Source organism: Colobus angolensis, unplaced genomic scaffold (genome assembly GCF_000951035.1).
Source record: "Colobus angolensis palliatus isolate OR3802 unplaced genomic scaffold, Cang.pa_1.0 Scaffold388, whole genome shotgun sequence".
NCBI lineage: Eukaryota > Metazoa > Chordata > Mammalia > Primates > Cercopithecidae > Colobus > Colobus angolensis.
The window spans coordinates 1,960,245-1,976,706 of record NW_012117243.1 but is presented as its reverse complement, the minus strand read 5'-3'; the positions used below and the strand labels follow the sequence as shown (position 1 = coordinate 1,976,706).

The 16,462-nt window shown below is 38.8% G+C and overlaps 1 protein-coding gene across 1 annotated transcript in view; it reads right to left on the bottom strand.

Moving 5' to 3' along the window:
• Positions 1 to 16,462, bottom strand: part of GNAQ (guanine nucleotide binding protein (G protein), q polypeptide) — a 324,241-nt gene that overhangs the window by 196,185 nt on the left and 111,594 nt on the right. The window contains exon 2 of the mRNA XM_011954639.1: positions 12,903 to 13,087. Coding sequence (XP_011810029.1) covers positions 12,903 to 13,049 — 147 coding nt within the window. The 5' untranslated portion in view covers positions 13,050 to 13,087. The remainder of the gene's footprint in view (positions 1 to 12,902; positions 13,088 to 16,462) is intronic.

Below are 16,462 nucleotides of genomic sequence, written 5' to 3'. Positions count from 1 at the left end.
GCGGATATCACATTTCTTGATATATGCCAGCCAGTCCTCTCTGTTACACTTCAGTTTTAACGAATAATACAAGACAGTTTAAAAAAAAAAAAACAAAAAAAAACTGCATATACATCTTACAAAGTGGTAGCAATAACTTCAAGGTACCTTCTTAACAAATTCAATTTAAGAAACATAAAATGAGGAAAATAAAGTTGGTAAAAGCATAATTGCATAGCAGGTGTAAGTAATTTAGGGTAAAACAATATAATAAAGAATAAGACTACAATTTCTGAGAAGCAACAAGAGTTTCAGGTTTTGATACATATTATTAAAATGAAGGAAACTATTGCTTCGCTAAATATTAAGTAAGCACTACCCCAATTTTTCACAATAGCAAAAACTAAGTGCATCACTGAGATGACTTCTCCAGTGGCATAAAAATGAGAAGGAAATGCCCCAGCATTTCTCACACCCTCCCTCGACCTCCATTCAGGCATTCACTTTCCTTGGCTCCAACAAATATATTCTGCCTCTCTAGTTGAAAACAGATGCATTGTTTTAAAATTAACAAGGGAAAACAATACATTATTTGGTTTAAAAGAACAAGAAAAGTATTCATCTGATGCTTTGCCAGGAGTTAACCAAGAACAGCCAAATGACCAGCTTCACAACTTCCTACTAAAATGCGTTAAACTATGCCACATGTGTTCTATATGGTGGCTGTCAATTCCTGGTCATTCTGCGCAGGTTAGCCTAAGCAGCTGCGAGCAGTTTAGAGACAGACTGCTGACGCAGAGTTCGCTCATGTGTTTGGACTGATCAGTAATGTTCCTTAGAGCGCTTTTTTTTTTTTTTTTAAATCAGCCATATCACAGTTTCTGTTGACTACAACGTAGGAGGTACTTAGCAAACATTTGTTGAATGACTAAAGAACATCATCTCCATTTAACAATGGACAACACTTTCAACTTTTCCAGACTGTGTAATTCTCAAAACACATTGTGAAACAGGCATTAGAATCACCACAATTTTACAAATAAGAAAACTGGAATTCAGAGACATTAATTTGCTTAATACCACACAATGGTTTTATTGTAGAGTATGTTTCAAACCAAGTTGTGTGTGACTCCAGTGGTTGTGTTCTTGTGTGTATACCACAAAGTACACAAAACCCATCACAGTCAACAAATGTTCACTCATTAATTCACTCAACAGAGTAGAACCATATGTCAAATATTGAACTAGGTTTAAGTAATTAAGGCCCAATCTTTGCCCTCAAGTATTAATTCTCTTCCTTTCATCCAATTTTAAACGATGTGGATTAGCTAAAGATGAACTGAGCTGTGGATGTGGAAGCTGTGCATGAACTGAAGACAAGCTGAGCTAGGTTACTCTGAGATGAGATGAATAACAATGCAGATAAGCCACCAAGCATAAGCTGGGGGAACATTATGCAGACAGTCACTGCATGTGTACAATTTACAGATAATGCTGTACTTCCATCAGTTTTATTCCTAGAGATATATACAATGTAGAGTCCAAAGGTCATTGCTGGCATTAATGAGTGTGTGTATACACGTGTGTATGTGGATACATATGTTTACAGTTGCACCTGTGCTTAATGCCCCTACTTTTACCACAGTGAGCTGCTTCCCATTATCAGCATTAGGCACAAATGAATAACAATTTTACATACCAGGATTAAAATACTATAGCAAATAAAACGGCAAAATCAGTTTTCATTACCTTCTAATTGTAACTTTAGCACTCATATTGAACCACACGAATTGGTCTACTTCCAATAGCTTGAGATCACAAAATACAAAAAAAGAAAACCCAGGTAAACCTTTTCAATCTAAATGCTACAGATGGTGAAGATAGGAAACTTGAAGGGATTCTGATGCAAAATCTGGTGCTGCAGAGCCATGCTGGCCCAAAAAGTGATTAGTGGAAGGGGAATTTGTAGAACTCCATTGCACTCAGTGTCCAGTTCCAACTCTTGTTAGAGGAAATGCTTAAAGTGAGAAAGAACATCACTGAATAATAATGAAGCCACCATCACCCTTCATAAATAAGGACACTGATCTAAGAGAGAAAACTGTATTATCGAACTAGGAGAAATAAAAGTCCTTTTGCTGAGCTATGCAGCTAACACAGTCTGGATAAGGAAATAAACTGAGGCCTCAAGAAAAAGGAAGATGGTTGCATTAGAACAATTAATACATTTGGATTAACCCTAGGAAATTTACCTGCCAGTTAAAAAAAGTGCTCTTCCTTAAAAGTACACAGGAATAAATTCAGCTCTTGCACAATCCCAAAGAAGGAAAACAATGCTGAGTGACTTCTACTGCTGCCCAATATTAAAACATTGCAAAGCTTAGTCATTAATACAGCACATTAATACAGCAGTGGCACAAAAATATACAAAATAGATCAATGGAACAGAATGGAGAGTCCAGAAACAAACTCATACATATACATTCACTTGATTTGTGACAAAGGTGACACCGTATTGCCATGGGTAAAGGTTGGTCATTTCAATAAATGAATTGGGTTAGATATCCAGATAAAAAACATAAAAACTTGACCTTTACCTCATACCACACTCTATAATCCACCTGAAATGGATTTTAGATCTGAATGTAAAATGTAAAACAATAAAAAACTTAGAAGAAAATCCAGCAAATTATCTACATGACCTTAAGTAGGCAAGGATTACTTTAAAAGGACACAAAAAAGTAATTATTAGAAGAGGAAAAAATTATAAACTGGGCAATCTTACCATTGAGAACTTTCACTGAAAGAGCCATTAAGAAAATAAAAAGCTACAAAATAGACATTTGTAATCCATTTACTCAACAAAGATGTATATCCTTAATATAAAAGAAACTCCTACAAAACAATGATGAGAAATCAGACAAGCCAATGGAAAAAGGGTAAAAAATTAATGTATTTTATAAGAGATAACCAAACAGTCAGTAAATATATATAAAAAAAAGTGCTCAGGACACTTAGTTATCAAAGAAATGCAAATTCAAACAACAATGTGATACCACTATCCAGCCATCAGAATAGCTAAATTAAAAAGACTACTGAGTGAGGTGGTACACTCCTGTAATCCCAGCTGTGGTGGGAGGACTGCTTGAGCCCAGGAGTTCTCAACCAGCCTGGGCAACATAGCTGACACCCAGTCTCAAAAACAAACCAAAACTAGTAATACCAGCCATGAGAACAACTAAAACAAAAAGAATAATATCAAATGTTGTTGTCAAGGATGTGGAGCAACTAGAACTCTCACAGCTTGTGGGAATGTAAACTGGTACAATCACTTTGGAAAACGCTTTGGCAGTATCTACGTACTGAAACTGATTATATGCATACTTTCTGACTCAGGAATTCCAAATGCTAGATACATACTCCAAAGAAATGCATACTTATGTTCACCAAAGACAGCTACAGGAATGTTTATATTTGCAGTATTTTTATCAGCCAGAAAAGCCCAAATTTATAATAGGATATAATTATATATATATACCAAACTACAGTATATTTATAAAATGAAATGTCATACAACTGTACTGTCCAGTACAGTAGCTGCTGGTCACATGTAAATTTAAATGTAAATTAATAAGATTAAATAAAAGTAAAAATTCAGTTCCTCAGTTATACTAGGCACATTTCACAACTCAACAGTCACATGTAGCTAGTGGCTACTGTACTGGAAAGAAGAGACAGAAAGCATTTTAATCACCATAGGAAGTTCTGTGAAGCATTGCTATTACATAGCAATGAGAATAAAGGAATTACAAGTTAACAATGTGGGTGAATTCCACAAACACAATGTTGAGTAAAATAAACCAGAGACAAAGGAATATATATTTCGTATGCCTCCATTCATACCAGGATCAAACACTAACAAAACTAATCTATGTTACTAGAAGTCAGGATAGTGGCCATCCTTCGGAACTTGGGAGTACTGACTGGAAGGGAGCATGAAGAGTCTTCTGAGGTTATGGTTACATTGATCCAGAACAAAAAATCTGGATACACATGTATTGACAACGGAAAAACACATGAGACTCAATACTGATGATGTGTGCAACTCTTCTGCATTTATCTGAAATCTTTTTATTATCAAAAAAATGTTAAAAACCAGTCTCAGTCTACTGCTGAAGTCTTCCTTTGTTTCAGAGTCCTCCTCTGATGAAAATGAACTTAGAGGTACATCCTAGATAGGCAATATGGCATGCCTTGGTATTACGGATTAACTTTAGCCAAGAAAACAAATAATTTTAAAAATCTCATATTCGGCCGGGCACGGTGGCTCAAGCCTGTAATCCCAGCACTTTGGGAGGCTGAGACGGGCGGATCACGAGGTCAGGAGATCAAGACCATCTTGGCTAATACGGTGAAACCCCGTCTCTACTAAAAATACAAAAAACTAGCCGGGCGAGGTGGCGGGCGCCTGTAGTCCCAGCTACTCCGGAGGCTGAGGCAGGAGAATGGCATAAACCCGGGAGGCGGAGCTTGCAGTGAGCTGAGATCCGGCCACTGCACTCCAGCTCGGGCGACAGAGCAAGACTCCTGTCTCAAAAAAAAAAAAAAAAAAATCTCATATTCATCTGCTATTTTTATATGGCCATCATGGGTATAAAATGAATAAAGAACTGCAAAGATAAAGTGAGGAGAAGAAAATGTGGCTAGGAAGTATCTGCAAGATATTAAAAGAGAAAAGAAATTATTGAAAGGGATTTTGAAAGTTGATATAGTTACCAGAGACTCCATGGTGATTCAACTCCCAAGAGTCCTGGAGAGAAGGGAGAAAGCAGTAAACCAATCTTAGAAAAAGAGGTGGCTGACTCATCAAATTGGCCATGAAAAGTCCATAGATTCCTTTAGACTATTAAAAAGCCAAGAGGCCAGGCGCAATGGCTCACCCCTGTAATCCCAGCACTTTGGGAGGCTGAGGCGGGCGGATCACCTGAGGTCGGGAGTTCAAGATCAGCCTGACCAACATGGAGAAACCGTGTCTCTATCAAAAATACAAAAAATTAGATGGGCATGGTGGTGCATGCCTGTAATCCCAGCTACTTGGGAGGCTGAGGCAGGAGAATCGCTTGAACCCAGGAGGTGGAGGTTGCGGTGAGCCGGGAGGGATCGCACCATTGCACTCCAGCCTGCGCAACAAGAGCAAAATTCCATCTCCAAAAAAAAAAAAAAAAAAAGATGAGAAAACTCTCAAAGATTCACAGAAGCAGGAGTAGAAAGTTTCCCTATGAAAAAGCACACGCTGTTTTGGTACCCTGTGGCCAACAATCCAATTAAAATCACTGTCACCCACAAAAACCTTCATCTGATATTGAATGTCTAAACACTGAAAAAAAAAAATCTGATATTGACCTTTCGAACACTTAAAAAAAAAATCAACGTAGATGTAATCATTGCAATCACGCAATCACGTATGGGATTTAGATACAAAGAAAAAATTCTCTATTGGGCTGCAGACCACTGTCAAAGCAAATCTGTTGTTTACTGTCTTTTTAAAAATTTTTCATAGGTGCTATAGAAGGAACAAAGTTCAAGAAAGGCAGAAGTTTCAAAATATAAGAAAATAATTTTAATAACAGCTTCCTCTCTTTTTTAGAGATTTAGAACTAGAAAATCAACATGAAGAAAAACAGTGTTGAGAAGAATTTTAGAGGTTGTCTACTACATTCATTCCTAGCTTTATTTTAGCAAAAGTGCTTTAAAGAAATTCACATGTTAAAAATATATTCTATTTTGAACACAGTCAGAAAAGGAGATTTCTGTACCTCTTTTGGTATCCCATTTCAATGACTGTCACTCTGAAGTGACTCTGAGGTTTTCCTTAAATACCTCCTAATTCTGGTCACATTGTTTTTTTGTTTTATTCTTTAAAAAGATGGAAGGTTAGTAGTATTCATTCTCTACACAATGACAATTCCTTTTATAACTTCCAAACTTTCAAAAATCATTTATGAGACATTTTCACACACATTATTTATTTAACCCTTGAAATAATCCTATTATTATTTGTTCCATTCTACAGATGGAGAAATTCAAGGCTTAGAGAGTTAAAACAATTGAGGCTAAGGGGGAAATAGGATAATCCCAAGGTTATTATATTCAATCCTTAGGGTCAAATTCAGCTTGCTACTTCATATATAACTAAGTCACTAACCCCTTTACTTCTTTCCACTCCAGAGTATTTATTTTAGCAAAGACTTAGCAAATGCTAAGTAAAATCAGAGGGCTTGCTTCTATGGAGAATTCATGTGGCATTTGATTTTTTTTTTTTTTTGAGACAGAGTCTTGCTCTGTCACCCAGGCTGGAGTGCAGCGGCCGGATCTCAGCTCACTACAAGCTCCTCCTCTCGGGTTCATGCCATTCTCCTGCCTCAGCCTCCCGAGTAGCTGGGACTACAGGTGCCCGCCACCACGCCCGGCTAGTTTTTTGTATTTTTTAGTAGAGATGGGGTTTCACTGTGTTAGCCAGGATGGTCTCGATCTCCTGACCTCGTGATCTGCCTGTCTCAGCCTCCCAAAGTGCTGGGATTACAGGCTTGAGCCACCACGTCCGGCCTTGATTTTTCAAGCTGTGTATTTTTGCAGGGAAAATTTGTAATTTGTGCCACCATCATTCCCCTTCTTCCACCAACTGTACCGAGATTTCCCTCAGGGGCTGTCAATCATATTGTTGAGCCTTCCCCTGTCTAAAGAGTTAGCACAGAATCCGGGCTGTTCCAAATCGGCACTTTTTCCCAGAAATCTGAATCTTGGGTGGGCGACCGAAGATTGGAAATGGTCAGAATTCATCCATTTCACAGATGAGTTCCCTGAGCCTGCCCTAGTTTCTAACAGCCCATCTTTTAGCTTCTACTCCTTTCTCCCAGTGAGTCCATTTTCAGATAAATTCATTTTCTACTTAAGTTAGCCAGTGTTGGTTCCTGTTGCTTGCAAGCAGAGAACCTTAACTGATATAGCTCTTCAGAGGGGTAGATAAGAATATGTATTTATTAATTCTGCCTCTATTATGTATCTATTACATAGGCAGGAAATATTAAAATGAAATCAGCCTATTGGCATTTTGTAAGCTAAGAAAATTCACTCATGTTGAACAAAGTACTAATGTTTTATTCCTTGATCAAGGGCAACAATAAGTTGGCAAGTTCTCCAGAATCTTGGCTACATTTTTCTTCAGAAAAATGGCTTCTGGGACATTGGATTATTCAAGAAGTACAGAAAATTCAGAAAGTGCCAAATGTGTTTAACGAGGTACTTTCCTGTGACAAGTTCTTTCTCAGAATTGCTCAGAGAGGACAAAAGGCACTGTAGCAATACATCTTCTTATATCCTCTCCATGCTAGGCGAAAGAGAAACACAGGGGTCAGGCCTCAAAACGCCTGGCTATTTAGTCAGAGACAGCTGCAGCTGAGGTGCTAAATAAGCCCTGGTTATCAGGACTTTCAAGTCTAAAAGGAAAAACTAGTTTACGAAAAAAAAGGTGCAACTGTCCACTCAACATTCACCAAAGGTGAGGCTGAGTTCTCCTGGACAACTGTCTTAAAATTCACTACATGAAGAAACATCGTATCAGATTATTTTCTCTTCCCAGGACTGGCAAAGGGAGCAATGGCCTATCAATACTTCCAAATTGCCACAATACCACCCTTATTTCACAGTTCACAGAGATTATAAGCCAGCTATCAAAGGATACTATGATCCGCTATCTGGAGACATTCACTCAATAAACAAAAGCTTCTACAACATGTCTGGCATATTATGGAGGAGATAAAGAATTACAAAGGAAGAAGCTTGCTTACTGTAAGATAATTTTCAATCTGATTGAGAAAATAAGGTAAACAAATGTGAAATAACTAGTAACAGGCAACACAGGAAGAACCTCAACTGCCAGGTGCAGACAGTAAAAAATGAGGGATTCCAAACCCTGAGATCCACTCCCTCAGCTGTAACTCAAGACAGTTCCTTAGCCACATAAACACAGACACTTCATGTCCTTTCCTTTTTAATTAAGAGCTGATTTCAACACCAAAGCAAACATTCATCAGAAAAGCACATCGGTATAAAGAGGGTGGAAGGCGGTTGGGGGGAAGAAGAAAGAAAAAATAACTATTGGGTACTAGACTTAGTACCTGGGTAACAAAATATTCTGTACAACAAAACCCCGTGACACAAGTTTACCTATTTAACAAACCTGCACATGTGCCCCTGAACCTAAAGTAAAAGTTTTCAAATAATAAACTTAAAAACAAAAAAGGAAGCCATAAAATAACAGGGATAAAAATTATTTCTTTTGGAAACTAAGAAATGACAGCGTTATCTCACAGTCAAATGCCCTGCAACTAGTGGAGCCTTAAATATGGCTTTTGATTTGACTGAGTGACAAATACTTAATCCCTTTTTATCACTAGTTATCAATATTTGTGTTCAGGGAAAATGCAAAATAATATTTAGGAATAAAAAAACCCTAGTTCACAGACTATTCAGAAGTCCTAAGATGTATGTCTTCTCTCACCTGGGCTGAGTCCAAGCAGCTCACCTATAAACAGTGCTTGTTTGGCAAAAAAAAAAGTACAAGAACAGGACAACCGATACACACTCGGGGAAGAATTCATATTTCTTTTGGTAAAATGTGCAATTACAAGCTCCTTACTAATTCTGTAATCTGTTGACAAAGGGCATGAAATGTCACACCATTTTGTCCAGAGACTGTGATTGGACTCCCCCTGACCACAGCACCCTCCGGCCAGCTAACCAGGCAGGACTATCGGTTCAAGCAATAACAAGGAAGCAGGAGCAAATGAAACCTCAGTTACTCTGGGGTGGCATTTCTAAAGTCAGAACCAATTTCACAGCAAACAAAACTGAACACTTTCCCAGTTCAGAAGAGCTCATATAATGTGTAGGCCATGTTTTGCTTTATAAAATACAGGGGCTCAAAAGCCAAGTACAAAGTTATGCTGGACAATATTAGAAAGTATCTTCATTTATGCTACTATAGATTATGGCCAGCGTGATGGTGGGTGCAGAGAAGCTTTACTAAAAAATCAAATGGTTGTTTTAAAGCCAAATTTCCAAAATAGTTATTTATTTTATATCTTTAGTGTCACAATAATATAAATCAGAATGTGACACCTCCATGTAACTGTTAATCAAATATATACCAAATTCCTTAGACTATTTATAAATTATAATATGCCTTTGTAACCAGAAATTTCTACAGAAAATTCTAACCAAAACATAAAATATTATTATTAAGATAATAAACACAGAAAATAAAATCCAAATTTAGCCTAGATGCAGAATCGTTCATGAAACATCCTAAACCATTTTCTAGTCCTCCTCTATAAGAATTCCACTCAAGCTAAATTGGCAGATATCTACATTGCATGCTAATCCTTTCTGATCATTTACTATAGCCATTCCTTCTCCCCAATGTGCCCCTCCCTCAGATCTGCCCTTCTCCCTTTCTGGATTGTAAATTTCTGTCCAGCCCTGATGGAATTTTCTGCATCCCTGACAGTATATAGCTTTTATTCCCTTACGCATAGAGATGTCAAGAGTTATTTGTTGATTTGAATAATCATTTGACAACGGTGGGGCAGACGAGGAGACTCTCAATTGTTAAGCTCACAAATAATTTTTTTTTTTTGAGATGGAGTCTTGCTCTGTTGCCCAGGCTGCAGTGTAGTGGCATGATCTCAGCTCACTGCAACCTCTGCCTCCAGGGTTCAAGCAATTCTCCTGCCTCAGCCTCCCAAGCAGCTGGGATTACAGGCATGTGCCAAAACGCCTGGCTAATTTTTGTACTTTTAGTAGAGACGGAGTTACCGTGTTAGCCAGGTTGGTCTCAAACTCCGGACCTCAGGTGATCCGCCTGCCTTAGCCTCCAAAAGTTCTAGGATTATAGGCGTGAGTCACCATACCTGGCCACAAATAAGTTACCTATTCAAAAAGAAGTGTTTTTTGAGCACCTACTATGTACAAGATATAATGCCAGGGACAATGAAGAATGCAAAGATAGAACGGATGAAGACTGACTTTCAAGGAGCTCAGAATCTAGTGATGAAAATAACATCAACACCCAAGTCACCGTAATCAATACAAGCTAGGCAATTACAAATACTTCACTATGGATATGCTAAAGAAGGGTAGGATTACTTAGCACTCTGAGGGGTTGGCAGGTGATTAGAGAACTCTAGGAAGAAGAGGTCGCTGTGCTGAACAGGAAGGAGTAGACATGATGTCCTTAACAAGCATAAACAAAGGCAAGGAGTGGGCAGAGTTCCGAAAGTTAATGGATGAAGCAAGGGGAGAGTGATGCTTTAGAACATGTATATGATCTAGAGAAAAAGAAACAAACGTGAAAGTCATTTGTGTTATGAATGAAAGGAGGTTAAACATGGGAAATTGGGAGGTCATCACACACTAAAGTCATGATATGTAGGAGGATTTCTGAGGATAATTATGGTATCCAAGGAAAACTCATATATTGTAACTTTTTATGATGTCAATTTATAACTGAGTAGTATTCAACACAGTAACGTCTACTCAATTGGAACTGACATGAGGCCGGGCGCGGTGGCTCATGCCTGCAATCCCAACACTTTAGGAAGCCGAGGCAGGCAGATCACGAGGTCAAGAGATCAAGACCATCCTGGTCAACATGGTGAAACCCAGTTTCTACTAAAAATACAAAAATTAGCCGGGTGTGGTGGTGCGTGTCTGTAGTCCCAGCTACTTGGGAGGCTGAGGCAGAAGAATCGAATCACTAGAACCTGAGAGGCGGAGGTTGCAGTGAGCTGAGATCGCGCCACTGCACTCCAGCCTGATGACAGAGTGAGACTCCATCTCCAAAAAAAAAAAAAATTTGACATGAAAAGTTCAAATAACACACAGTGTTAAATATTCTTCAATGTGTTACGTGAATAAGGCATAAATTCCACCCCATCTTTAACATCTACATGATTGTATAATAAATGATCTTCATATGAAAATCTACCAACAGAGCAAGGTCCTGAAGGATTCTTCTCGAACATCTAAGAAATAAGATTTTGGGGGATAAAATTCAGGGAGATTATATTTTAGTGTGTAAACTGGCAGTATGGTGTGTATATACAAAAAACAATAGCACACATATGGTAAGTCAGGCAGAATTCATCAGATCATTATATTACCAACTGACTGTAAACTGGAAAACTCGCTGGTATTAAAAAAAATAAACAACAAACAAAATCAACACGATGACAACTACAAGGAAACAAGCATGCTAACGATTTCAGAAACCACTGAGATTTCTTGGGGCACGGAGAAACCTGATTCTCTCAAATTCAGACTACTTAGATATATCCATGCAGCTTACTCTGGCTCAATTACCATGTTCCTGGGCTCAAAAACTTGCCCAGTTCTTTTTCACTCTTGAAAATAAAAGCAGGAGGAATTATTTGTGGTAGTTCTCTTTGTTATTTGTGGAAAGTTTCCTGTTGCCACTGGAAAACCAGGTATGAAAGTATCAATTAGGTAAGAAACCAGTGTTAATTTCAAGGAACCATCTACGAAAAACAAATGCCTGATTTTAAGATGATTTGGTATTTTATTATAGAAGCCTTTGGATGGTAACAGAGGCAAAGGTATACAGAATTGCCTTATTTTAGCTGTGGGTTCATTTTGTGAGTTAAATCTATGAGTCCCACTGGACATCCCAACTTCTTGCTATTGCCTACTGATCTTGGTAAATGGAAACATCCTTCACAGTAGATTTATCAAAAGTGCTGAGAGAATGAAAATTTCTTATTGAAAGTTCTAAAATTATTATAGGTATAAATGCAGGGTTTTATCAACAAAAGGCAAGGCTTACTTACAGGATCGATCAGCATACCTAAAATCCCGGAGGAGCCAAGATTGCATCTATGGGGGATGTATTGATTAACAGGAAGGCAACAAAGTCTTTTGAAGACAACAAAGACATTTCTAACAAATTCCAAATAGATATCCCTTCCCTCGGGCTGGGGGCCTCAGCACAGACAGTCACACCCTGGGTGCAGGTCCAGGTCCTGCCTACGAGCTTTATGCAGGACAACGGCAGCATAAATTCAAACATGGGCAACCCTCAGATATACCAATCTTGTTTGGTATTACATCTCTTTAATATTTAGAGGATGAGCAATTACAGCATTTATTTTCATGTGGGGGAGAAGGGAGATGGTATTTTACTTCAACCAAGAAATAATGCTAGAGGATACTGGAAGTGTGCTTATTTTCTAAAAAGCTAAACTTTGAGGGGTTTTTCCCCCAATCCTTTTTCAAGTGGTTTTAGAAGTTTCTGTTACTTTAACACAATGGCAGGGAAATGTGTTGGAAAGGTTATTGGAAGTGATCGATGGGCCTATTTTGAAATCAAATGAAGCCTGTGGTACTACTGAAAGAAAATCACAAAATTCAAAATTAAACCAGACTGAATGGTTTTAAGTTGTTTTCATTCTTTTTTCAATTTGTTAAAAAGCAAGGCCACCACCACCTCTTTGAAATCCCTGACTTTGGCCAATTTATGATACTTAACAAACTGTCTCCTTAACATAATGTGCTTCCTCAAATTTTAAACCTGAAAATATTTATTGCTGAACATCCAAATATGCCTTTCATTGATATCACTAAAAATACAAATCTGTTTTTTATAGGTGTAACTCTAGAGGTTTAAGAAAAAGACATTTATCGAAAACTTATTATCTATTAAAAGTCTCATTTATGATGGGATGGAAAATGTGTATTTCCAAATCCCCCTATGCACTCCAGACATGTGAAGAGGCTACTCGTGTTGTCACACTATTGTGAACACCTGGACCATTCAGCCGACTGCTCCGATGAAGAGTCACACCTACCTTATTGTGCTCATACTTGTACGGGATCTTGAGTGTGTCCATGGCTCTGATCATGGCCTGCATGGCCGTGAAGATGTTCTGATACACCAGCTTGGTGAAGCCCCTTTTATCTTCATCAGAGTATCCTGACCCATGGATGATTCTCATCTGCTTGATAAACGTACTCTTGCCACTCTCTCCTGTCCCTGAAAGAGGAACAATAGCAGCTCATCAGACCACAGTGCCATCTCAGTCTCTCAGATAACTAAATCAAATACCATGCCTTGGATTTAGCATCCCCAGATGGCCTGCTGAGAGGAGCAATTCTAGAATTGCAAACACTACCTATGGTGAACATTCAGCAAAATTAGAGGGAGAGAATATACTTCAAAGGCAGATGACCTCCAACAACAACAAAAAAAAACCCAAACCTGTCACCTCTTTGGAAACCACTCAGCACCAAATTTTGATAGTCATTTGTAACCATGTATCTTGCAAGAAACAATGACAACAGCATCTTTTGAACATGGTAAAACCTGATAAAGCTCTGTTCCCTGGAGAATATCTGAAACGCTTCCAGGACACTGGGTTGATTAGCCAGGATTTGAATCTGGAAATGACAGTGCACTCACACAAAAGGTATTCAGACAGAGATAAGAAAAAAAAACACCTAAAAATTTCTAGACACGTTCCCTATTTTGTTTTTTTTTTTTTTAGACACAGGGTCTTGTTCTGTAACGCAGGCTGGAACGCAGTGGTGTGATCATAGCTTACTGCAGCCTTGAACTCCTGAGATAAAGAAATCCCATCTCAGTCTCTTGATCCTCCCACCTCAGCCTCCCAAGTAGCTGGAACTACAGGCATGCACTACCATGCCCAGCTTTTTTTTTTTTTTTTTTTTTTTAAATTTCTGTCGAGACAGGTTCTCACTAGGTTGACTGGACTGGCTGTGAACTCCTAGTCTCAAGGGGTGCACCAGCCTTGCCTCCCAACACCCAGCCCATTTTCTCCAATTTTAAAATGAGGCATAAGAACACAGTATCCTGGTAAGGCAAGAAGAATAATCATTTTTCTAGATACCACATATCCCCTGAATTTATTTCTGGTAGGGGCCTGGTTGACTGAGTTATTCCAAGGAATCACCTAATTCAGGAAAGCAATGGTGGTTCTTCTTCCCTCTCCCCATTCTTGACTAGTAACATTATATAGAAATTTATTGTGATTAGCTTTTTTTCCTTCTGTGCTATCTCCTTTTTCACATCTTCAATATTACTTTTCTGTTACCATAAGCCTGAAGGTAACCCCTAAGAGAGCTATGTATGTCGCTGGGAAGAAGACAAGACAGAAAAATGGGATCACTTCACAGAATGACAGCATATTTCTTCTACAATGAATCCAAATCTAAAAACTTCATTTTTCTAAATGTAAGTGGTCATTTTCATGTGTCCTTTCTCAGGGCCTGTTTCTCATTCCTTCTCAAATTTCCTTGAGATCTCCAAAACAGTAACTATCTTTATCTTACCCCCAAAATGTGAAGAAAATAAAAGTGCCAATTTGGATATTAAAGACGGAATAACAGAATGAAACACAGAATGGCCATTATCACCAGTGTCCTTAATGCCATTTCCTCACTACAAAGTTGAGAAAAACAAAGAAAGAAAGGGAAGGAAAGGAAGAGAGAGAGAAAGGAAGGAAAGAAGGAAGAGAGGGAGGGAAGGAATGAGGGAGAAAAAAAAATAAAAGCTAGTAATATGCCATCTGTCCTAAATTCATTTTGTTTTTCTGATGGTTGGATTTCATTACTATCTTTATAAACAATCACAAAATTTCAATTAAGTATTACAGTTTTCATAGAAGCCTCTTAAATGACTGCAGATGTCTTGGTAAATACATAGCCCTCACACAGTTACAATGAAAGGTATTTCTAGCCATAGAGCCCTGCAGTGGCTGATTCCTTTGAAATAATTTTCCTATTACTTTTAGTAAAGTGATCTGTAACTCATAGAAATATAAATTAACAGCTGTAATGTGAATGCTATCACCCCAATTTAACAGGATTAATTCAGAAAGTTTAAAATGAGTATTTTGTAATTCCAACCATGAATAGTGGACAAAAGCATAAAGTGGCTGAAACCTACCATCTCTCTAGTAGAAATGAAGCTACAAAATTGTTTCTCATTATCAACCAATGATTTGCAGAAACTAGTATCTTTACTCTCCCACAGATTGCTTCTTTATTATCACGATCCCACTGCTAAAAGCTTGCTCTGAGGGCCTAAGTGTAAACAACCATTAATTCACAATAAAAACAGAAGAAATCCTGATTTGTGAGGTTAATATCAGGCAACAGGACCTTTTTTCTCCTGGTCACCTGCATATACTTATAACTACCCTACCCCCATAAAAAGAGAGAAAGTATCACATGAAGTATAAGCACACTGGCATGTGTTTAATTGAAATCACTTTGGGCAAGAGCAGTCAACATTTGGCACTTCTTTGGATCTAGTCACCAAGTCCCTGGGCACTGTCCACACACTGGATATCACACTAATGTAGACTCCGAGTAGGGGCCGAACATGTGACTGATAAGTGAATTAGGAGAAATTAAAAGAAAAGAAAAAACAATCAAACAATCAACCCTAAGATATTTTCCTGTTGCCAGAAACACACCCAGGGATCCTTTCTCCACCATCTCATCTTGCTGGCTACCCCCAGGAGGCTGACCAATAGGGATTTCCACAGCTTTGTTATACTCTGCCTTCTGCTTGGGTTTAGCCAATAGGAAACCAGAGAGCAGGAGAAAAAGGAAAGGGCATTTATTCTCCTAGCTTCCGCTCTGCAGTAAGCACAGGTGTGCTATGTTGACTTCAAGAGGTTCCAGCTCCTGCTGGGTGGTCCTCTCCATACCGCTGCTCTCTCTGGGTTCCAACAACTGCTGCCTTGTCCAGCTATTGCTTGGCCCCAGGTAACTGCACCAGCTCATGCAAATTACTTACACCTACTCCACTCCTGAATCCCCACACTGGAGGGTGCCATCCGTTTCCTTCTGGAACTCTGACTAGTACAAACACCAGTCAGATGAAGGACAAGGAATACAAGGGAATGGAGGGCATCCCCTCTTTCTCTTCTGTCCTGTTCTCTATAAATCTTTTATTTACAAAGTGTTTTCTATTCAGTAACTCATTCTCATGACACACTTCTGGAAGCCAATCATGATAAAGAAACAGGGCTGGGCATGATTTTCACAACTATCCTAAATCCAGGATAATTCACTTCTTTTTTTTTTTTGAGACGGAGTCTCGCTCTGCCGCCCAGGCCGGAGTGCAGTGGCCGGATCTCAGCTCTCTGCAAGCTCCGACTCCCGGGTTCATGCCATTCTCCTGCCTCAGCCTCCAGAGTAGCTGGGACTACAGGCGCCTGCCACGTCGCCCAGCTAGTTTTTTGTATTTTTAGTAGAGACGGGGTTTCGCCATGTTGGTCAGGCTTGTCTCAAACTCCGGACCTCAGGTGATCCGCCTGCCTTAGCCTCCAAAAGTTCTAGGATTATAGGCGTGAGTCACCATACCTGGCCACAAATAAGT